At 37.2% G+C, this 26,014-nt stretch overlaps 1 protein-coding gene across 1 annotated transcript; it reads left to right on the top strand.

Annotated features, from left to right (window-relative positions):
• Positions 1 to 223: 223 nt before the first annotated feature.
• Positions 224 to 24,795, top strand: LOC149625185 (gamma-sarcoglycan-like). The gene is made up of 8 exons (XM_089851956.1): positions 224 to 450; positions 17,446 to 17,718; positions 18,625 to 18,726; positions 19,585 to 19,669; positions 21,175 to 21,294; positions 22,127 to 22,202; positions 23,240 to 23,363; positions 24,164 to 24,795. Exons 1-8 carry the CDS (start codon positions 448 to 450, stop codon positions 24,332 to 24,334), a joined length of 954 nt encoding a protein of 317 aa, XP_089708082.1. The 5' UTR covers positions 224 to 447; the 3' UTR covers positions 24,335 to 24,795.
• The last annotated feature ends 1,219 nt before the right edge of the window (positions 24,796 to 26,014 follow it).

Genomic DNA, 26,014 nt, shown 5'->3' with positions numbered 1-26,014 from the left:
TGGCACCCAAGACACGGGTGTTGAGTTGCCTGGATACTGTTCCAACAAGAATTCTTTGTCACCATATACAGTCCACCCATAACATTCGGAATGATTTTGTCCATCCAGAGGTAAATTGAGAGGGCTTCCTCCGGGACAGGGGGAGAGGTGTGTCGTGTCATCTTCGGGGTAGAGTTGGGGGGGGGGACGCGCTTGCTCAGTGATGGTGATGTTATCCCAGAGAAGTTCGGAGGAATTTCAGCTCGTGAGGAGGAGAGGAACTCTCTTCCCCAAACTCTCAGGGATGTTTCCAAAACGAAGATGCCTCAGACCTCCTCGGTCATTGGCAAAAACTCACGTGCCAACGCTGATGAAACAATAGAGAGACCGCGTGGAGACCCGCACCACTCCGACACACTCTTCGAACTGTAATTGTATTGTCAAGATATAGTTTCTCACATAAAATAAATGGTGAGTCTTTTTTTTGGATTGGTGTTTTTAATTGGTTTTGTAGTTTTAATTATCAGGTTGTCATTTAACTTTAATCGTGTATTTAATGGTTACTGCACGAATTTACTGGATAAAACCTTAACTAACTTCAGTGCAAGAAAAGTGTTAATAAATTAGGATATTACACTTTAAAATTAAGTTGATTATAAAGTTTTAGAAAACGACGTGTTTTTGTAAGTTTAGGTGACGAACAAAACGTACGTTTTTCCTAATTTGTGAAATTAGTTTGGTCACTACCGTTAGTTTTCTCATTTCTTTAAAATGTTAAAACTTTCACTAAGTACAGTTGCTTGAACTTCCTATTAATTTCGCACCAAATCTAGTCTCTTTAAATTATGTTAGAAACAACTTTAACTATTTGTTCCAGGTCATTTAATCTAAAATATTGTTTTAACGAGCTATAAAAATAAACTTCCGGCAAAACTTATTCGTAATTTGTATTGTTAAATTAACCATAACTAAGTTACAATAGAGATAAACCTTTAATAATGACTTTCTTCGACCAATGTACGAATTCTTTCCCGGCTATAAAGAGACAAAGAATTTCCGAAAAACTTTCTTTTGGCAGTTCAGCCTAGCTTTCATCTTTTCTTTGATTTTGATGAAAGTGAGCTATCCAACTTTTTGAAGTCCTTACTTTACCAAGCTCGGATTGAAAGCCTTAAATCGGGTGTTCGATTGAACAAGAAAAAACATTAAAACTCCTTACAAATGTCATTCGTTAAAAAGAAAAATCATTTGTCGGAACGCGTTTGATCAGAAAAGGCTGATGAAATGAAATCCCAACTCGTTCTTTTTTTCCACGTTTCAATTTTTGGAGAATTCCGAGAACGTATCACTCACTCATTTAGTTGTCATCAGATTTCGCTAGAAAGCGTAAATTGAAACTGAACTGAACTGAATCAATATCGCTTTTGATTTATTTTATTTCAATTTAATTACGTTAAATGATTTAAGTCAAATTTGAAGTTGATTTCTACTTAAAGCGAGTAGTAGACTAAAGTTTTAGGAGTAAATCGATCTTTAAAGGCCCGTTCAGAGTACAATAAAATCTTACGTTACAGTCTGTCGCGCCGTTAATTTCGTATCGGTCCCGTCGGTACGTTCATTTCCCTGTTCAGACCGCAGAGCGGACGAGTTAAAACGATACGCGTATATGGTGATTTTTTGAACCAAGACTTTTGAATACTAAAATAAACGAATCCAAATTGGCAAATACCGCCAAGAATCCTAAAACCCATTTTTATTGAACATTAGGAAAAGATGGGACAGATTCTGGGGGGGGGGGTACGTTTAAGTTATGTTGGTTTTAAGATTACAGTGTATTTTATGCGAATAAGCAGAGGAAGGAAGTGAGGTTTACATGGGAGGTGACGGAAAGGGTGTTGGGGTCAACGTCAAGTCACCTCAGGCGGACATGGGACAGTCAGCACCTTGGGGATAATAACACCAATCTGTGTCGAATTCCCTAAAAAAAAGTAGCCTCAGTAAGACATGATCGAGTGAGCTATGGCTAAAGAAGAGGCGCTAACGAGGTGGTGCCATCTCGATACTGCCCGACGAAACTGAAAATTTTCAAACTAAACCCGCGAATATTTTACATAGTCATAGACACGTGTCTAACCAAGCGAGAAAAGCGACTTCACCGACGATGTGAACGCAAGATTTTGGTTTAGTCCGAATGCGCGTAAACAACTAAGTAATCAGTTGTTTTTGAACCAAGACTTTTGAATACTAAAATAAACGAATCCAAATTGGCAAATACCGCCAAGAATCCTAAAACCCATTTTTATTGAACATTAGGAAAAGATGGGACAGATTCTGGGGGGGGGGTACGTTTAAGTTATGTTGGTTTTAAGATTACAGTGTATTTTATGCGAATAAGCAGAGGAAGGAAGTGAGGTTTACATGGGAGGTGACGGAAAGGGTGTTGGGGTCAACGTCAAGTCACCTCAGGCGGACATGGGACAGTCAGCACCTTGGGGATAATAACACCAATCTGTGTCGAATTCCCTAAAAAAAAGTAGCCTCAGTAAGACATGATCGAGTGAGCTATGGCTAAAGAAGAGGCGCTAACGAGGTGGTGCCATCTCGATACTGCCCGACGAAACTGAAAATTTTCAAACTAAACCCGCGAATATTTTACATAGTCATAGACACGTGTCTAACCAAGCGAGAAAAGCGACTTCACCGACGATGTGAACGCAAGATTTTGGTCTAGTCCGAATGCGCGTAAACAACTAAGTAATCAGTTGTTTTTAAAAGAAAAAGAATATGGATGCATTTTAGTTTTTCTTCCTTGGAGAGGATTTAAAACAAAAAATAATGTGATTAAACGATTTTTTTTAAATTCCCTTCTCTACTCTGAAAGTAAAGTGAAGTAAAAAGCTTTCCATCGACGTATTTTAGCTTGAACAGCGCAGGAAGCGTGGACTTGTAAAGCCGCTATTGGCTCGGGGGATTAAGGATTTTTCAACTCTCCCAGTTCAGCCTATCTTACGATAAAAAATAAGAAAGATGCAATTTTTTAGTATTATAGAGACAAAGTGAGCAGCATTTCTTGCCGCCGTAAAACATTGCAATTTCGTTTGTGTCGTGTCAACTTTATTAAGGGGTATTACTCCAAGAGTAAATCAACACGGAGTAAGGAACTCGTCAATTCAGCGCAATCGTTCGTTGCCTCAATTTCTTAATAGGTCTACCCTTTTCAAAATTCGGGGTTAAAATAGTGTCTGGGGGGTTGAACACCTTGTTGTCTTAAGATTGAACATTGATGGGTATGCGCATGCACAACAAAGACTTAAATTAAGATATGGCTTCAAACATGAATATATACAATACAGCTTATGAGAATCATTGTGTAGCCATTTTCTCAACGTATCTAGGCAGATTTTGTTTGAAAAATTAGACTTATCATCATGTATGACGAATCTTACCTCGTAAATAAACTATATCTCGCCGCGTCTTGAAACTTGCGCGCCTGAACTTGAGTTGCTCCCAACTAATGAAATCACAGTTAGAAAGACGTCAGAATTATGAGGCGTAACGGAGTACTCAAGCCCGGCCCACAAAGCCCGCGTAGAAATTATCATGGGAAATATTGTGGCGCAATGATTCCCATTAACTATATGTATTCCTTCTTCAAAAAACACGAACCGCATACAAATATGATGGTGGACTGGTAACTTTGAATCCCTATTTAACGTCTTTGCGTCCCTTCACATACCGTCCTATAAATGTTCATTTTTAACCCTAGATCCCTTCTCCAAAGGGTTCTATTTCTTAAAATTGTGTATTTGCAATTAAGTCTTAAAAATTATACGACCATCAGTAGAATCGCGAACGGAACTTCCTTATAGAAACGATTATACACTTCCAGTTCCAGATTCTTCAGTGCAATCAGGTATAGATTTAATTTTACAAGTAGGAATGGAGTTATCTGGGCGCGCGTCAAAGTCCCGGACCCCCTTCCTCGGGACGGAGGGGTATGAAAGAAGAGGCGGGTGGTCATAGCGACAGAGGTAAAAAACGATTCCGTATTTTTCGCCGTCCCCATCAGCAACGTCATCAAAACGTAGTTTAAGTGAGCCAATAAGATAATTTAAACTTTTCGTTAGGTGTTGGAGGGAGGAACTCTATACAGGGCGGGCCATGAGTCGGACTGAAGTAAATACTAACCGTTCTCCATTCCTACTCCTAAAATTAAATCTCTTCCTGGTGCAATATAGAAATACCGGGAAAACAATCTATATCTATATAAATCAAAGTCCTGACTGACTGATTGACTGACTGACTGACAGACTGACTGATAATCAACGCCCAGCCCGAACCGCTTGCCCTAGAAGGCTGAAAATTTGCAGGAACGTTACTCATAAGTAGTAGGCGCGTACTAAGAAAGGTTTTTCCAATCCGCCGCCATCTTAAAAAATGGCGCCCAGAAATGTAAAAATTCTTTTCTATGCAACAACGTCCGCGCGTTTCAACCGATTTCGCAAATATTTAGTACACTGCTTTCCTTTAACCTATAGACGGGCTGAATGCTCTTTTGGGCTCGATTTTTTGCCATCTTTTAAAATGGCGGCCAGAAATTTGAAAACCTTTCTTTATGGAATAATGTCCGCGTGAAAAGTAATAAAAAATGTTCCGACGGGCTGACGGGCAACGCCGAGTGCCTTCGCTCCTAGGGTGCTACAAAAAAACTGGTCATCAGTAAAATCTGCCCATTCTTAGTATCATTTTGATGGAAGTTCTTATTATACGCGAGCGCCGCCACGGGTAACAGCTAGTATAATATAAAAAGCAAAAATAACGTTGAAAAAAAAACCTTTTTCGATTTTGGTATATAGTCATAAGCTCCTGGGGGGACTGCCTAAGAATATGAGTGTGTGGTATAGTATGGCGCGAAAAGAAACTTTTTTTCGCGGTGTTTGGAGTGTTTTTCTTATTCCCACGTGAGAGACCTCGGACCTAAGACCGCTCGAGTTCCGAGGGACCACAAAATCCAATGATTATGTCGATGTTATATACATTTTTGTTTGCTTTACCCATAGTATTTTCTTCCAAATAAGATTCTATTCGCAGTTCTCTATTTTCATAGAATATGTTTTTAAATATATTTTTTCTACGCGAGTATATTTTGGGAAAGTCTTTGGTTCACACGTAAGGTTACAGAACAAATGCGATATATTCAAACGCTATACAGGGTGTTTCTGATAAGTCTGTCATAAATGAAAGGGTGTGTTCTAAGGGTCAAACTGAGTGGAGAGTGTCAATGAGCATGGAGGTCTACATTGTTTAACTACGGAGATAGGTGCTCCTAAACGTTGATTGGCATTAGTAGTAATACATATCAGCTTTCAATAGTCAGAACGCTATAGAACCTCTATCAAGTAGAAGTGCGCAATTAAATAGGTAGAAGTGTTCGTACACTAATAAAGTAAAGCTAATTACCCAACATTTGTGATAATTTCCTTGTTTTAGGGTCCAATCAATGTCTGGGAGCCCGTATCTCCGTATAACCAAGAAGTGAAATCTATTTTACTAGGGAGGGGAAGGTTTAAATTCGCGTTACATTTTTAGCTTTATCTCCAGTCCAAATGTAGGTCCGGAGTTAATCCCCGCCTCTAAATTACAACCAGCATCTCATTGGTTCTTGAAAACGCACGTCAGCGTGACGCGAATGACGAAAATTACGTATTTTCCTACTGAGGAGAGGCGAAATAGCCCGGACTCCTTTTAGGTCCCCCCTCTTGTATTTTGAGAGGGGGACTGGGACTATGGCGCGCGAATACTTAGGCATCTTATACCTTCTCCCTAGTAAACTAGATATCCCTTCTTGGTATAACTAAATGTTGGACCCATGTTCTATGATGCACTTCCCACTCATTTTGACCCAAAGAACACTCTCTATAATATTTGGCAGACTTATCAGAAACACCCTGTATTAGAAGAATGCAATGAATAACCATTAAAAGATGTCGACATAAACTGTCTTAAGTTCCATAGCGATATGATGATATGAAAAGTGGCTGGATGGAAATCTAATTTGATTATGGAATGCATTCAAGCTACTCGACAAGCTTGAAAATTAAGGATCCGAAAACAACGGAATCAATTACCGGGATCTTAATGGTCCCAGCGCGACATTCTCCTTCTAGATATTTACCGCCTAAATCTTCCCCTCTACTATTGGTTGCGAGCCTGTGGCATACCGAAACTGCCTTCTGTAATAAAAGCCCCGCGAACTCTCTTACAATCACGACTTCCAATAGCTTTTAAAACCTCCGGGGTTAAAATAGAGTCTGGTGTTTGAACTTGTTGTCTTAAAACGAAACATTGATGGGTATGTGTACAACAAAGACTTCAAACAAAGGACTCTGGTGTAGGACTGGTAACGTCGAAGCCTTATACCACATACCGTTCGAATGCTTCGTTTTAACCCTATAGCACCCCCAATAGAACAGAGTCTATTCCAGGGTGGGAAATAAGGATTTTTTTTTAAACTGGACATTGGGGCAGGAAAAAAATGGTCCATGACCGTTGACCAGGGCGAGTCGTCTGCTAAACTAAAAGAAGTGGATAATTAAAATAGTTTAGATAATGTCTGGACTCTGGTTACTTTGAATTTTCTTAGTGGTCCTGTGGACCACTGACCCTCCTCCGATTTAATTTTTAAACTGGCCATTTGAGCTGTGCCACCTCCTTATTTCCCACGCTGGTCTATTCCCCTTTAAACGGACTGCAAAGAAGGCATCGGCGGGTGGGTAAAAATTATTTGAAATACGTCACAGACATCACGTGATACCAAGATACAAAGGCTCCTCATGGAGTGGAACTGGACATCTAGTCCTTGTTTTTCGCGAGACTGCAGCGCCAATTCCATGAAGTGGTAGTTTTCGAAATAAAACGAACTAAGCTCCTTTGAACTACGCCTCTCCTTGGTCACGTGCCTCTGACGTATTTCAAATAATTTTTACCCACCCGCCGATGCCTTTAAGTTTAAAATACAAGAGACGATCGCGTCAAGTCCTTTGGTTAGAGAACGATGATGGGAGAGGGCATATATCTCGCGGAACAATTTCTTTCGTATTTTTTCCAAAGGCATTTTTTTGGCGCGAGAGTTTCGCGCCATTAATTATTTTAGGCGGGAAAATACTGCACGTGGCTGGCTAATGGAAGAAAAAAACGGCTAAATGACACCGTGATAAGATTTTTATTTTAACATAGAATGAACAATGAATTAGCTTGAAGCATATATAGAATACAGACAAGGGGAATTTTATACACAAATTGCTTTCGGCGCAAAACGTTTATTTATTATAAAGTACTTTAACGGACAGCTTAAATTGTGTTGGTTGAAAATATCGGGACCAACATTAATTATGATTCTTCAACCTCTCCAGTTGACACTATTAAGTTTAGTGTTAACTAAATATAGTTAATTCCAGTAATATTAGTTAAATATGTTAAACAATCTTCATGGCATATAGCAGTTGCATTTGCAAACAATGGTTGGGCATTTTTTGGTACCAAAGTTACAACAAATGTTAAATACGATACAGCTCCCAAAAATATAGATAAAATGAAACTGCGGTTAATTACAAGACAACCCATGAACTTGTAGTTTAACAAGTTAGTACCGGCTTTAATTTTTGCTATCAAATACGCTTCATTAGCCTGAACCGAATATGACGCTTTAAGCACCCGAACGCTCCGCTGATGACAAATTGAAACAAAATAATCATTAACATCAGGCATCAGAGATAAATTAAAAATCAAAATGGCTGTTCCAAGGGTCGCCGCTAAAGCCAAAAAAATGCCTCCCACAGCCAACCCTATTTCAGCCAAGTTAACCTTAAATAAAATTGTAAAACTTAGGCAAAACTGACCAACCCATACTATAATCCATAGCGAAACATACAGCATAATCTTAGAATTCAACTCCGACATTATTTCTAATATTTTAGTATGTTCATTCGCGAGTATGTGAACATCACGCGACGAAACTAAACGTTCACCCCATTTTTGAACAGTAATTCTAGCATTTTCTGTTGTGAAACATACAAACGAGTGCACTGAATAAGTGAAGGTACTGATAACGATACTAATAGTGCATAATATTACAATTATGATAATAACCAAATAGGGATGGTTTTGAATAACTTCGTCCGATCCAAAAAGCATTTTAGCGTAAACATTTCTCATTTTCGTGCAGAAAATGGACGATAGTTTGAATGACAAAGTATCCATTAAGGTTAACAAGCCAATTAAAAGTTGAAAAAGAGTCATTATCTTAATTTGGGCAGCGTTTCCAGTTGAAAACGTTGATTCCAAATTCTTCAGAGTTTTGAAACACGTCGAAGTAATGCCTCCGTCTTTTAGAAACAGATTTGTAACTGTCGCGATTACGGAACCTCTCAATACCCCCATGAGTGTCGGGAATAATAAAGTGGTCCCATGACCAAGGTGTAAGACTATACCGTAAAAACGCTCGCGAAACATTTCGACGAAAATTAAGTTGATTAAAAAAAACTTAATCGCTAATTTAAACCGATTTTCAGTACTGTTTTCTTTTGTCTCAAAATTCGCTCCGAAAAATTTCAATATTTTGTATTGCATTTTGAAAATGCAATTTCGCGTTATACTAGATGGTACTTCCATGTCACAATTCAGCATTATAGTTTAGAAGATCGTACTCCATTCTGTGAGCGAAGAAAACACATTTCAGTGCGATACTGTGTTCGAATCTAGTGTGTTATATATTCTTTTGTTGTTGCAAATCCAATATGTCGATATGTTTGGTTAATAGCGTGATGGGAACTTGACGCTTATGTCAGTAAAAATGAACTGTTTTGACACATTATAATTAGTTCTAGATGTAAAAGTTGAGATTTGACGTTTTATTATTTATAGAGGCCAATAATAAATTGGTTTCAAAATTAAATTTGAATTATTGATTCGAAAATCTGACAAGGGCAAATTTGGGCGTACCTTATAACAGCAGTTCCCGAAATAGCAACTGCGGCTCCAATAAACAAAGCATAGGTCAAAACTGCTGTTTTAGAAATAGCAGCTGCTGTTTTAGGAAAAAGCAGCGTTTAACTAGTGTTTTGTACAATTCTTAGCCCTACAGTTATGATTTACTTATTAAGCACAAATAAATCAACGTAACCTAACCTTACCTTACTACACTTCACCAAACTTTCAATACTCTAATATTTCTGCAGTTCAAATAACAAAACCTAATTCAATTGGGGTTCAAATAACCTAATTTACCAGACTAATTACAACTACGGTTCAAATAAGAACTGAACTTATTCTATTGGGGTTTAAATAACAAAACCGAATCTAACATGACCTAATGTTATTGGGGTCCAAATAACGAAACCTAACCTAACCTAACAGTATTTAAGTTCAAATAACCCGACCTACACCATTGAAACGACTCGTTTTGCACATCCCGGTTGTAGTGAGTGCTCTTTAGGGACCCATGGTTATGAGAACCACTATTATGAGGTCTGCTCACGAAGGAACCGCTCATTAGAGGACTTCCAGGGAACTTTAATCCGCGAAACTGCTTTAGGCGCAAAAACCTTTATTTATTATAAAGCTCTATGGTACAGCATAAATAGTTTTTGTTCAATATATCGGGCTAACATTAAATGTTTCGTCAACCTCTCCAATATCATATTTCATGTTAGTTCTACTTGTCTTTTACATGGGCTATAATAAGTTCTCGTGCCAAATTACGTTTCACGTTAGCTAAATATAGTTAACACCGGTACTATTAGTTAAATATGTTAAACAATATTCATGGCATATACCCGTTACATTTGCAAACAATGGTTGGGTAGTTTTCGGTACAAAGGTTACCACGAAGGTAAAATGCGATACAGCTCCTAAAAATACTGCTAACATAAAACTGCGGTTAATTACAAGACAACCCATGAACTTGTAGTTTAAGAAGTTAGTACCGGCTTTAATTTTCGCTATCAAATAAGCTTCACTGGCCTGAACCGAATATGAAGCTTTAAGCACCCGAACGCTCCGCCGATGACAAATTGAAACAAAATAATCATTAACATCAGGCATCAGAGATAAATTAAAAATCAAAATGGCCGTTCGAAATGTGGTACTTAAAGCTACGAAAATTATTCCTAAAGCTATACCGGTTTTGGCCAAATTAACTGCAAATAAAGTCGAAAAATTAAGGCAGAAATGACCGACCCATTCCAAAATCCAAAGCGAAACATACAGCGTAATTTTAGAATTAAATTTCGAGATTAACTCTAATATTTTAGTATGTTCGTTCGCTAGTATTTGAACATCACTTGATGAAACTAAACGTTCACCCCATTTTTGAACAGTAACCCGGGCGTTTTCTGTAGTGAAACATACAAATGATTGCACGGAATATGTACAAATATTTAGGGCGATACCGAACGTTGAGAAAAACACGATTACGGCAATTAAGTAGGGATTGTTCCGCATAATTTCGTCCGATCCAAAAATCATCTCAGCGTAAGTATTCCTTGTTTCCATAGAATGTAGTGCTAGCACATTAAGATTCAAAGTATCCATTACAGATATCAAACCCATTAAAATTTGAAATGCAGTCATTGTCTTCATTCGGGCACCGTTTTCAGTTGAAAATGTTGATTCCAAGTTTTTCAGAGTTTTGAAGCACGTCGAAGTAAGGCCTCCATATTTGAGAGTCAAATTTGCAACTATCGCGATTACGGAAATTCCCAATACACCCATAAATGTGGGGAACAATAAATTGGTCTTATGACCACGGAATATGTCTATACCGTAAAAAAGCTCGCGAAATATTTCGACGAAAATTATGTTGATTAAAAAATACTTTACCACTAATTTAAACCGATTTTTTGTATTGTTTTCTTTCGTCTCAAAATTGGCGCCGAAAAATTTCAATATATTGTATTGAATTTTGAAAATGCAATTTCGCGTTATGCTAGATGGTACCTCCATGTCGTAATTTAGGATTATAGTTTTAGAAGATCGGATTCCGTTCAGCGAGCAAACAGAACAAAATTCAGCGCGATCCTCAGGTTTTCTAACCAATTCTATTATCTATTATATTATTGAAAATCCAATATGTTTGGGGTAATTGATGGGAACTTGGAGCAGATGTCGGTAAAAATGAATGGCTATTAATTAGTCCTAGACGTTAAAAGTTGACGTTTGACTTTTTATTATTGATAGAGGCCAATAATAAAATTAGTTTCAAAATTGACTGAATTATTGACAATGGGAATTTTGGGTATACCTTTCAAGAATAGTTCCCGAAATAGCAGCCACGATTGAAAAAAACAGCGGTATACAGTTCAAAACTGCTGTTTTAGAAATAGTGGCCTACTTTTTTTTCAAATATCAGCTGCTGTTCTGGGAAATAGCATTATTTAATTAGAAATATGAAAAATTCTTTACGCTACAGTTTGCCGTATAAATTAAGTACAAATAAATCATCATAACCTAACCTTACCTTAACTTGCCACACATCACTAAAATTTCGCTATTTTAATACTACTGACGTTCAAACAATCAATCCAATCCCAGCCTCATCTGACCTAATTCTATTGGGGTTAAAATAACAAAACCTAATCTAATACCTATTATTATTGGGTTTAAAATAACCTAACCTATCATTATTGGGTTTGAAATAACCTAACCATCATTATTGGGTTTAAAATAACCTAACCTATCATTATTGGGTTTAAAATGACCAAAACCTAATCTAACCTATAATTATAGGGTTTAAAATAACCTAACCTATCATTATTGGGTTTAAAATGAACAAAACCTAATCTAACCTATTATTATTGGGTTTAAACTAACCTGACCTATTATTATTATTGGGTCCAAATAACCTACCTAATTATTTTGAGTCATATAACCAAACCTCCAACATTAGAAACAACTTTCATTTTTCACATCCGGTTGTACTGCTCTTTAGAGAACTGATGTAACGTTACGCCGTGTTTAAGAGAAGCGCTCTATATTGAACAGCCGTAACTGCGTTTAAGAAAACCGCTATTTAGTTTACCGCCGTTATGAGAATAGCTATTATGGGGTCTGCTCATACGGGAACCGCTCATATGAGGGCTTCCCGGAATTTTGACACACAAAACCACTTTTTGGCGCAAAAACCTTTATTTATGATAAAGCTCTTTATGGTACAGCTTGCATTGTTTAAGTTGGATATATCGGGCTAACATTTAATGTTTCATCAACCACTCCATTGCCTTATTTAATGTTAATTAGTTATATTTGTATTTTATAAAAAAATCCGGTGCCAAATTATCTGAGCGTTAACTAAATATAAGTAATTCCAGTAATATTAGTTAAACATGTTAAACAATCTTCATGGCATATACCCGTTGCATTTGCTAATAATACTTTGGTATTTTTCGGTACCAAAGTTACTACAAATGTTAAATACGATACAGCTCCTAAAAATATAGCTAACATAAAACTGCGGTTTATTACAAGACAATCCATGAACTTGTAGTTTAACAAGTAAGTACCGGCTTTAATTTTCGCTATCAAATACGCTTCCCTAGCCTGAACCGAATATGACGGTTGAAGCACCCGAACGCTCCGCCGATGACAAATTGTAACAAAATTATCATGAACATCAGGCATCAGAGATAAATTGAAAATCAAAATGGCCGTTCGAAATGTGGTACTTAAGGCTACGAAAATAAGCCCTAGAGCCACCACACCAGTTTTAGCCAAATTGACTGCAAATAAAATCGAAAAATTGAAGCAGAAATTGCCGACCCATTCTAAAATCCAAAGCGAAACGTACAGCGTAATCTTAGAATTCAACCACGAGATTATTTCTAAAATTTTAGTATGTTCATTGGCGAGTATGTGAACATCACGCGACGAAGCTAAACGTTTACCCCATTTTTGAACAAAAACTCGGGCATTTTCTGTTGTGAAACAAACAAATGATTGTACCGAATATGTGAAGATACTGATGGCAATATCAATAGTGGATTTGATCAAAATTATGACAAGAACTAAATAAGGATAGTTTTGAATAACTTCGTCCGACCCAAAAAGCATTTTAGCGTAAATATTCCTCGTTTCCCTACTGAACATTGATGATAGATTGAGTGACAAAGTATCCGTTAATGATACCAGACCCATTAGAAGTTGAAAAGTAGTCATTATCTTCATTTGTGCAGCGTTTTCAGTTGAAAATGTTGATTCCAAATTCTTCAGAGTTTTGAAACACGTCGAAGTAACGCTTCCACCTTTGAGAGTCAAATTGACAACGATTGCCATGACTGAAATTCTCAATACACCCATGGCAATTGGGAAAATCAGATCGGCTTGTTCATAGCGGTGTAACACTATACCGCAAAGATACTCGCGAAATAATTCTATGAAAATTAAGTTGATTAATAAATACTTTACCGCTAATTTAAACCGCTTTTTAGTATTGCTTTCCTTCTCAAAATTCGCACCGATAAATTTCAATATTTTATATTGCAATTTGAATACGCAATTTCGAGTTATGCTAGATGGTAATTCCATGTCGTAATTCAGGATTGTAATTTAGAAGATCGTACTCCGTTCTGAGAGCGAATAAAACACTATTTGGTTTCCGATTCTAGTGTATATATCTATTCTGTTGTTCTTGTTGTGGCTGCAAATCGAATATGCCAATGTGTTTGGGGTAATTGATGGGAACTTTAGGCATATGTCGGTAAAAATGAGTTTTTTGACATTTATTCATTAGCACTAGACGTGAAATTTGACATTTGACGTTTTATTATTTATAGCAGAAGTGAGATGAGACTAGAAGTACTGAGCTAACCAAATTCTTCACTTGGCGAAAGTGAATATTCTTGATAACACACCAACGGTTGGCCCTCTAGTGGCGGTTTCAGAATTTCCCCTCCAAAACGTGAGACGCTCGCGGTGGTAGACGGCCGAACTAGATTCAAGCACCCGCGCCCGTGTTTCGCCGCTTTAGGTTGAGGGGAAGGGGGTAAGAAATTTTTTTGGAACTCGACCAACTTTTTTCTCTCTAGCGTAGGCGCGATTGAAGCGGCGTAAAATCCTCAAATTTGTTCACTAATGCCAGGATCTATTACCAATGCTAGAGCCCTTCACTCCTAGTCTCATCTCACCTCACTTCTGTTTATAGTGGTCAATAATAAAATTGGTTCTTAAATTACCCTTGAATTATTGATTAGAAATAGAAATTCTGACAAGGGAAATTTTGATATACAAACCAGCTTTTGTTTGCATTATTATTTATTATGGGGTTTGCTACGGGAACCGCTCACACTGGGGCTTCCCGGAATCTTGACACACAAAAACTGCTTTTGTCGCAAAAATCTTTATTTATGATAAAGTTCTTTATGGGGTACAGCTATAATTGTTTTAGTTGAATATATCGGGTAAAACATTTAGACAAATTATGTTTCATCAACCATTCCAGTGCCTATACTTAATTTCTGCAAGTTTTATTTGTCTTTGAAATGGATCGTAACAAGTTCTCGAGACACTATCAATTTTCTTGTTAACTAAATATAGTTAATTCCAGTAATATTAGTTAAGTATGTTAAACAATCTTCATGACATATACCCGTTGCATTTACAAACAATGGTTGGGTATTTTTAGGTACCAAGGTTACGACAAATGTTAAATACGACACAGCTCCCAAAAATACAGCTAACATAAAACCGCGGTTTATTACAAGACAACCCATAAACTTGTAGTTTAAGAAGTAAGTACCGGCTTTAATTTTCGCTATCAAATAAGCTTCACTGGTCTGAACCGAATATGACGCTTTAAGCACCCGAACGCTCCGCCGATGACAAATTGAAACAAAATAATCATTAATATCAGCCATCAGAGATAAATTAAAAATCAAAATGGCCGTTCCAAATGTGGTACTTAAACCTTCGAAAATTACCCCTAAAACCAAACCGGTTTTAGCCAAATTAACTGCAAATAAAATCGAAAAATTGAAGCAAAAATTGCCGACCCATTCCAAAATCCAAAGCGAAACATAGAGGGTAATTTTTGAATTAAATTCCGAGATTTTTTCCATTATTTTAGTATGTTCATTCGCTAGTATTTGAACATCAGTCGACGAAACTAAACGTTTACCCCATTTTTGAACATTTTCCCGGGCAATTTCTGTTGTGAAACATACAAATGATTGCACGGAATATGCGAATATACTGATGGCGATATCAATAGTGCATAATAGCACAATTAAAATTGTAAACGAATAGGGATAGTTTTGAATGACTTCATCCGATCCAAAAAGCATTTCAGCGTAAATTTTTCTCGTTTCCCTACAGAAAATTGATGATATATTGAGTGACAAAGTATCGGTTAATGATACCAGACCCATTAGAACTTGAAAAATAGTCATTATCTTCATTTTTGCACCGTTTTCAGTTGAAAATGTTGATTCCAAATTCTTCAGAGTTTTGAAACACGTCGAAGTAACGCCTCCAACTTTGAGAGTCAAATTTGCAACTATCGCGATGACTGAAATTCTCAATACACTCATGATTATTGGGAAGATCAGATCGGTGTGTTTGTAACGGTGTAAGAATATAGCGTAAAAATACTCGCGAAATAATTCGACGAAAATTAAATTGATTAAAAAATACTTTACCGCTAACTTAAACCGATTTTCAGTATTGTTTTCCTTCTTCTGAAAATTAGCACCAAAAAATTTCAATATTTTATATTGCAATTTGAATATGCAATTTCTCGTTATGTTAGATGGTACCTCCATGTCGTTATTCGGGATTATAGTTTAGAAAGGTCGCGTTCCGTTCTGCGAGCGAACCAAACAATTCTCTTCCCGAAACTTATGTTTTATTTATTATATTATATCGTATTGTTCTAAATCCAATATATCAATATGTTTGGGGTAATTTATGGGAACTTGAAGCAGATGTTGTTAAAAAATAGTTACTTGGACACCTATTTATTAGCTCTAATAACAGTATTTTATAAGCATGATACAGTATCGATACCAAATCTGATTACTTTCACACGCGATGTAAAAGATGACATTTTATTATTTATTTTTACCAAAAATAAAATTGGTTTCAAAATTAACTTAATATTGATTACTAGTAGACAAATTTTGTATTGAGCCTAATACAACCTAGCATATAATTTCCATTAAACAATGCTTAATTGGGGGTTAACCATAAAGCCAAATGCAACGGGAGTAGAATTGGACGTTCTTAACAGAATGAATGGCTATGAAAGTTTGACCTCCGTCCCAACTTTGAGAAGAACTCAACTACATTACTGCAGCAATTTCATCAAATTATACTTAGTGTTACAGATATTATCCATGGATGCAGTTTGGTCAAGAAAATTTAGAAATTAACGAAATACGACTGTGCATATCAGTTTGGAGTCTGTATTTTTAAAAATACAGACTCCGTGGTAGGACTGTTTACGAGTTCGAGCCTAGCCGACTCAGCCGAGGCAACAAAGTGGCGGTTCTATTATTTAACGAGAGAGGTTTTAAAGTCGAAACGAGCCGACGAACGTCGAACCTAGCCGACGAACGTCGAACCTAGAAGACCAACGTCGAACCTAGAAGACCAACGTCGAACCTAGAAGACCAACGTCGAACCTAGAAGACCAACGTCGAACCTAGAAGACCAACGTCGAACCTAGAAGACCAACGTCGAACCTAGAAGACCAACGTCGAACCTAGAAGACCAACGTCGAACCTAGAAGACCAACGTCGAACCTAGAAGACCAACGTCGAACCTAGAAGACCAACGTCGAACCTAGAAGACCAACGTCGAACCTAGAAGACCAACGTCGAACCTAGAAGACCAACGTCGAACCAAGCCGACAAACGTCGAACCAAGCCGACGAACGTCGAACCAAGCCGACGAACGTCGAACCAAGCCGACGAACGTCGAACCAAGCCGACAAACGTCGAACCAAGCCGACAAACGTCGAACCAAGCCGACAAACGTCGAACCAAGCCGACAAACGTCGAACCAAGCCGACAAACGTCGAACCTAGCCGACAAACGTCGAACCTAGCCGACAAACGTCGAACCTAGCCGACGAACGTCGAGCATAGTCACTGAAATAGTGCTTTCTTTTTAATCTATTTTCTCTCTTAAAATAGCTTTCTGTTGTATTTTTACATGAAATAAAGCGTGAGAAAATTTGCTTTCGAGTCGAGCCGCCTTTTTCTCAACCCGAGCCCATATTTTTAAAAGCCCGCTCACCTCAACTCGTGAACAGTCTTACATATCAGAAAGAGCGAACACCTAAACAAACAAAACCCTTAAGATATGCAAATTAAATGGTGGCAGATAATAGCTCAATTAGGTTCTAAATATTGTTCATTAAATAGGTAGCGAGAAAGACATTTTAGTTTGTATAAATTAATTCGTATTTTTGTTACAGGCTCAGAATCAAAACTACGGGACTCAACAGACTCAAGATGTTCGTTTACGGAGAGACAACGAATGCACGCGACCAAAAAGGGATCATCGAGGAGAAGGAAGCGGTACAGGCAGCGGGAAAAAGGTTCTGGAATGCGGCAAGGAGACAAACGTCATCGGGATTTACGGATGGAGGGAACGGTGTCTCGTACTCGTTGTCGTACTACTAATAATTGTTATCGGTATTAATATGTTCCTAACCATATGGATTATGAATGAATTACAGTTCTCATTAGTAAGCATAAATAATTGATAGTCTGCTTAATTAGGGTTGCCACAGGTCACGGAAATCTGTTAAATGTTAAGGAGTTTAATGAAAGCTTAAGTTTATATGATATGATTCATAAGTATAACACTACCGATACTTCTAAATGCTAGAGACCAGAAGTGAGATGAGACCAGAAGTACTGAGCTAATCAAATTCTTCACTCGGCGAAAGTGAATATTCTTGATAACACACGAACGGTTGGCCCTCTGGTGGCGGTTTCAGAATTTCCCCTCCAAAACGTGAGACGCTCGCGGTGATAGACGGCCGAACTAGATTCAAGGAGCCGCGTCCGTGTTCGGCCGCTTTAGGTTGAGGGGAAGGGGATAGGAAATGTTTTTGGAACTCGACCAATTTTTTTCTCTCTAGCGTAAGCGCGTGGGAAGCGGCGTAAAATCCTCAAATTTGTTCACTAATGCCAGGATCTATTACCAATGCTAGAGCCCTTCACTTCTAGTCTCATCTCACTTCTGTAGAGACTTACAGCTCGAGTTAGTTCGAGAACGACAAACGAGAATTGGCTACATTAAGTTTACAGTCCATCTTCCTATTTAGTCTGTACTAGCCCTTTGACAGCGCTTTACCAGAATCTATGACCTACGTCACTTCATGACAAGCTCCAGTTTGTAACCAGTGACAAACTTATGGTGAACATATCTTATGAACTTATGGGATAATTAAATTAAAAAAAAATACATATCTTATGAACTTATGGGATAATTAAATTAAAAAAAAATACAGAATTTAAAAGGCTGCTAGCAATTTCATGATCTGAAAACTACAGTTATTTCAATATTTCAAACTGTGGCAATCCTTCGTCATAGTTTACTACCGCAATTGCTATATAATTCAAATATAAGGATTTGAATTTTGTAGAGGGGATTGGGGAGACTCTCGATCTTTGATGGGGGTCTTAAACTGACGGGTCAAGCTGAATTCCTAAATAATTTATACGCCACTCAAATAAATTCAATAAAGGTAAGATTAAAAGAGTTGAATAGTAGAATTTCATTTATCTTGTATTTAATTGACCCTTTACAAACGTCGGAGGGGGGGGGGTAAACAGAGTCCGGTGGTTGAGCACCTTGTTGCCTTTAGTTTCCCGTAGTTTTGATAGCTTGTCTATGAAGATGCAACACTATTTTCGGACACTCCAGTGGACAATGTCCTATAAATTTTCCAGTCAAAGGGGGGGGAGGTCACTAGACACATGTCCTATAAGAAATATTTCTATTTTCCGGCCCTGTTTCCAGGGTCAAAGGCATTTCTTCAGCCAGGTATAGATTTAATTTTAGAAGTAGGAATGGAGAATGGTTAGTATTTACTTCAGTCCGACTCATAGCCCAGTATAGAGCCCCTCCCTCCATTCCAACACGTAAAGAAAAGTTTAAATTATCTTATTGGCTCACTTAAACTACGTTTTGATGACGTTGCTGACGTTGTTGGCGGGGACGGCGAAAAATACGTAATTCTTTTTTACCTCTGTCGCTATGACGCGCCTCTTCTTTCATACCCTCCCTTCCCGGGCAAGGGGTCCGGGACTTTGACGCGCGCCCAGATTACTCTGTTCTCCATTCCTACTTCTAAAATTAAATCTATCCCTGATTAGACTTAAGAAGGTCAGCTTATTTTCTAAAAACGGTAGTTATATTTAAAAGCCTATAGTTTTGGTTCTAATCAATATTTCGGGCTTAAATTTGGGCTTTCAAAAACCAAATAGTTACAAGTTAACGTTGGTAAATTTTCATTAAGATCAGCATATACCCATGGTTGTTTGAATCGGTTTGAAATGACACAAATGTCAGTTAATTAATACAAAATTAATCTTAATTTCAGAGAGAATCAATTAGTATACGCTCAAAAGAAAACGTCACTTTACACACACGATACAGTGGGAACCTGAATGGAAGACTCAATTTAGGTAAATAAATGAAAAAAATTAATAAAAATTACGTTGGATAACACGCCTTGCAACTCGTTACATACTTAGATAGGATTTTCAAACAAGTTTCAAGGGAAATGTATTTTAATTAATTTCGAGTCACCGTAAACTAAAATATCGCAACAATTCACGGAAAACGGGGGGGGGGACGCCGAGTGCGCTTTTGAAGTTTAAAATTTGAGATTCATATAATACTTTGTCAGAAAGTTGCGTCCGCGAGAACCCTTTGTTTTTAGCCGACAACGGCCGACAGCTAAACCTTTCAGAATCTCTTTTAGTACTGCTAGACAGGAAATTCATTTAGTAATACAATAATATGACATTTTTGAAAATTTTATACACAAGCCGGTCTGAAGTTGGATCTTGAAATTCTTTGTATTTATTTATAGTTCCATATGAACTTTAGAGCGATAAAGTAGATGTATACTGTATATACACACCTCGGACTTCGTATGACTTTTGTTAATTTTATAGGCTAAGATTTAAAGGGATAATGGTATACAGGGTGTTTCAAAAAATGGTAATTATATGACCGAACTTTGTACAGTGGGAATATTCTATGAGACATCAATTTTGAGTGAGTCGAAAATTCAACTTCTATTACATTTTGCCACAAGGGATACGACCTAAAAAAGTTATGATTAGGGTGTTTTAAGTAGGACGCCTTAAATAAATTTGGCAATGCCATTCAGTTTCTTACTTAAATTAAAGGGGGTCATCCTTAAAATACACTCCAATTTTCATAACTCGTTTAGGGTGTGCCCATTGTGGCAAAATCGGTCATAGTAGTTATACATTTTAAACTCAAAATGCATTGCCCCCTGTACTTCAGTCCTATAATAGACCATTTTATTAAAGCATAGCCCATTCGATCACACTGTCTGCTCGAGCAATATGCGTGATCGGGTGGGCTAAAATGAACACTTTGTTATTACCGTTACGCCTTGGCTACTTAGGTTTAATATTGTTCACGCTCATTTAAAATTTAAGAAAGATAATGAATGTAAATCAGTGTTCAATTGCATAGTTTTCAGACTAGGAGGATTGGTACCATTTATAACAGGAAGCCAGGCTACTTTGCGTACAAAGCGCAGCACCAAGTAGCCTTGCCTCCTGCAGTGTAAATGGTATCAATCCTCCTAGTCTGAAAACTATGTATACATCTAGCCTCGTGACTTTGAGACAAAGCAACATTCCAACAAGATGGCTAAGACCATAAGGTTTATATTATAAAATCAACTATTATCCTTTTTGTAACACCCTGTATAGATGATCCAGTTTCAGAGTTCTATTAGTATATTTTAATATAATATACAAAAGTTTAAGAAATATTATTTTGAAAAGACACGGTCCCTTTTTTGTGTATCTAAGGCTGGGAGACAATTTTAAAGACTCGTCTCGCTGGTGAATTTCTTTGTTAAACGAAGTTTCATCATCATTTTTCTTTGGGGTATATATGTATGTATGTATGTTTGGGTATACAGGTCGATCGAAAGCCGATGTAATATCAGATCGATTCACGGTTAAAAACCCCATGGGCAAGATACTTTTCTACAGGGACGGAAAGAATGTCTTCTTCGGAGTTGACACCCTCAAAATATCAGGTTACAACAATTCATTGTATCCTTCGCTAACCCCATTATTTCCTCGCACAAACGTTTGCCCATCCCAAGAACCTCACAAGTAACGTATTAACAATAAGTACGACAATTACAGTAATTACGTAATTTCCGGGATGAATTTTTTCTTTCTAACTTCAAAGGGTGTCTAAAATATTAATATTATTTATCAATTGAAACCATGTTTCTATCTGCAATAATAAATGAGATACGATCAATTAAGTTTGCGTAATGGACACTACGCGTTGAGCTATCCCGAGAAGAACTGGGAAATACCCCTATTGGACCATTTCGATGTGTAACTAAAAGGGAATGACACGGGGGGGGGGTAAACTTAGCGTTCCATCTCGCTTTTTGGCGCCTGCGCTGTAGTCATTTGTATCATGAGAGTGGGCAGAGAAGACAATGAATCAAACCCCTTGTATGTCCCTAACCTCTTTTTTTACGTCGAAAAGGTCTATTGGACGCCTAGTAACACCTGACGGATTCGTCCAATAGGGGTACTTCCCAGTGCTTGGCGGGAAAGCCTAACATGTAGTGTCCATTACGGAAACTTAATTGCTCGTATCTTCTTTAATATTGTAGATAGAAACATGGTTACAAACTTACAATTGATACATTCATTATTTCATATGGTCTTTAAAAAGAAAATTCTAGCCCGGAGTATCCCTATTAGTTTCAATGAGCAAATTAACTGTTTGGTTGAATCCGTATTAACACACCTTGAGTTCATATCTTACTTACTGTTGATGCGTTACTTTATGGAAGCTTTTCAAAAGCTCGAACTTACTTGTCTCTCTTCTATTTTAAATTAAAGGACACAGAAGAAGAATAAGCGTAATAGGGGCCATTCAAACTCCGGCTGTAAGAGCTGAGAATTTTCAACCCCTAAGGTAATAAAAACTAGAGCTTACTATTGTTACTTTACAAGTTTTTTCTTATTCGGTTCAGAAATATTTTAAATTCTCAGTCGTGTGGAAATTAATAACGACTAGCGATAATTGGGGATAGAAGTAACATACTTATTCATAAGTGTACCACGTGTAAAGTGAATGAACGTACATAATTTCGGAGTTGAACGCAATTAATTTATGATCAAGAAAATAATTGAAACCAAGAAGTGATATCTAGTTTACAAGGGAGAAGTTATAAGATGCCTAAGTATTCGCGCGCCATAGTCCCAGTTCCCCTTTCAAGGGGGGACGTAAAAAGAGGCCGGGCAATTTCGCCTCTCCTCAGGCGGAAAATACGAACCTTTAAGATGCTGGTTGTAATTCAGAGGCGGGGATTAACTCCGGACCTATATTTGGACTGGAGATAAAGCTGGAAATGTGGCGAATTTATACCTTTTCTCCCTAATAAACTAGACATCACTTCTTGTTAAAACCAATTGGAAATAACTCTATAGAAAGTGAGATTGGCATTGGGGAGGTTAATGAAAGCCTTTAATTTGAGTGTATTCTCACGTACGGTGTTTGCGACCAGGAATACATAGATTTCTTCCACTTGGAAGCGTTGAAGGGCTAAAGACTTCGTTAAACCGACAGCTCCTCCCTCGCATCTCATTGGTTATTCGAATGCATGTGTTTTTTGAAAGCTCTGTTGCGGGGCGCATAGGTCGCAAGCCACGTCGATATCACTTGAATTCTAAGGTCTTCTGAACTTCGCCTGATTATAGGGTGTCGATTTCTACACCTCCTCCAGAAAGGCCCAGAAAATGGCCACTTATAAAGATTTCTAGTTGAAGATATCTATGTATTCCAGTTACGACCTGCACCAAACCTCCTCAAAGTCTTGATCTCTTTCTCACTATACTAACTTCATTGTTATACCAAGTGGAACTTTAACCTTATCTTTTCCTCCTTAACATCTAACTTTCTATAATTTATATTTGCCTTTGATATCACGTCTTATTCCTGTATATTCAAAGGTGCGAAAGTTTAACGAGGAAAATAGAAGTGACAGCGCCGGAAGGAATAACGTTGAAATCCAAGAGCGGTTCTGTCAGAATTATCAGCGCTAAAAATCTACATATGCCGTCTTCCCAAGGAGCGGTAAGCGAGGAATTTTTATAATAATAATTATGCCTACCAAGAGTATAAATAACCTATGTAGATCAATTTTATACATGGTTAAATCGCTACACTTTTCAATTTAGAAACTTTGCTACGGTATTTGCATATTTTTTCTAATCGATTAGACAATGATTGATTAACCGTATGTAGAAAAAGATAGAATACAAGCCTCCTAGATTTAGCGATACAGGTTTTGGAAAATTATTTTGTATTATGTAAATGAGCTCGGGTAAAACATTTTCTTAAAAAGGCATGAGATCGGCGTTATTGGTATCGAATTATCGAGGATACGAATAGCAATATAACACCATATTTTTTTAAATAAAAACTGTATTATATTCAGAAAATTTTTTACTTCTACATAACTTGAAGCAGAAGTAAATAGGTGGGAAGTATGTATCTCTAACTTAAGATAGTTATAAGGCGTCCCTTTCCCATAAAAAAACATGGTTTGCGGCGCAAAATTTGAATTCATCCAATCAGAGAGGCTAGTTATCGAGAAATATCTTACACGCGCCACCACACGGTCCTAAAGCTAACCAAAGTCATTCAACCTATACAGATGTAGAGAAAATAGTTTCGGGGGAAGTGTATTCATCCGCGACTTCCCGCCAAAAACGGCGCGAAAAAACCATAAATCGACGTCTCGCAAAACCCCCTTCGATACGAACTTCCCCTATTTATTTCTGCTTAAAGGGATAGTCGTGTTATTTCGACTTCAATAATGTTTTTGACTCTTTAAATGTAATGCATCTTCGTGCCATTTTTAACTCTAATAGGTTAACCTCATATCGACCTCAATTCATTTAAATAATCTTCGAATGTCTTTACCGACGAGCCGCGGCAAATCATACCAAGGAATTTATCAATTGTGCGTTTGCGAAAAAGGCAGATTATTCGCAGCGCCACCAATGGGAATTTGCGCTAGTGACGTCACGACCTGCATTTGAAGTTACGGTTCAACTTCGTATCCTTACAGAACTAGCAATACTAAGAAAGAACGTATTAACATTGCGTAAGAATTGAAAGATAGATGGCGCTTAAGCAGAAGACATATACAAGCATAGTAACTGATTCATACGAAGGTTCTTATTTAACGTTAGTATGTTCTTTCCAATGAACAATACTGGTATATTATCAAAAAGACGTTAGAACAACATTCTAATTTTCAATTAATGAAGTGTTATATACATATTAAAACGCAATTAATGAGTGTGTAAATAATTAGATTACTATGTATTTATGTAGAGTTAAGGTATTAATACGTGGATGGTGGAAATATAGCGTACTAATTATTATTGAAATCCCGAGTATCAGAAAAGTATCTTACAAAAAGTAAGAAACAATTAAGTGAGTTACTGTTAATTTTTATCCAATGGTTATAATAATAAACCCTGAGAGATGTAACTAACTTAAGGATGAAAATAAATGAAGCTTTGTTAAAATTTCGTATCATTATTTAGGGATCTTTGTCGTATCAGCTTATGGGGGCAAAATCGGTCATAGAAGTACAGAACATGTTGATTGTCCATAGAACAGTTCCACTGTACTGCGGTTCTATAATTACCCTTTGGAACACCCTGTATACTCAAGCATTCCTGGACGAATACTACCTTTGTTCCGTTTATATAATATAGAGAAATACATATTCTATTTATTATGATGCATGCGTTTGTTTCACGCTTACATGATGTATGATATCATAAATATCAATATCAAGTATACCACGAAAATAGCTCTGGGAAAAACCAATACGGTGTTACTCTCTATATATTTACTAAGTCAAGAATGATCTATGGGTTCGGAAAAGAGTTACACGGACACAGTAAGTATATTTCAATATAGACAACGCATGATGCGCTAAAATATACAAGATGTTCCAAAAAAGGGTGACCCCTTATCAGTAGCACACTGTTGGTCCCATAACTATCCTTTTTGTATATTCTTACCTTTTTTTCTCATTTCTGATACTATCCCTTTAAAAACCAATAGTTACTTGGTTGCATTTATATCTACTGTAAGATCATGGTTATTTTACGTGATTCAGGGATCTAAGTTTGGTTGCGTGTGTATATAGTTGGAGTCAAACTTCTGGGGTTTTTTTTCTCCAAAAGATCACAATATAGAGTCGCATCGACACTTTGTAAATCCCTATTTTCGTCGGTTACATGTCACGTGGTCTTAGGAGCTTATGGTGAAAGAACGTGGTAGGATTTTACCCTTAATACCAATACTGTTATTGACCGAAAAAATATAACAAAGTCCTAAGCGGCTAATACCCAAGTCAGAACATTTTTCTAGGTTCTTACATGTATTCGTTGGAAGGAATTTTGGCTTTTGGCATTTCGTTTTGGTTTAAAAAAAAAATAAATAAATGAATAAAGATTATCAACAATATTTACCATTGAGGTCCAAGGAATTGTTGTCCATTGTCCGTGGGTACTTGCGCTTTGTATGATGACGCGTACTTCTTAGGCAGGACTGGTAATTACTCGCACACAAAGTCGAAACTGAAATCGCGTAGAATTAAGTCAAAAGCCGATAAGATTTCATGGGTTTTGATTGTTGATGGTGGCTGAGGCAGCGTAACGTTGTAAATAATCAATTCGTGTTATCATGAACTTTGCGGT

This window comes from Phalangium opilio, unplaced genomic scaffold (genome assembly GCF_054372755.1).
Source record: "Phalangium opilio isolate 3A_F unplaced genomic scaffold, DU_Popi_V2 ptg000105l_1, whole genome shotgun sequence".
Taxonomy (NCBI): domain Eukaryota; kingdom Metazoa; phylum Arthropoda; class Arachnida; order Opiliones; family Phalangiidae; genus Phalangium; species Phalangium opilio.
Note: the sequence above shows the minus strand (reverse complement) of the source record. Positions and strands in the feature narration are given on the sequence as shown.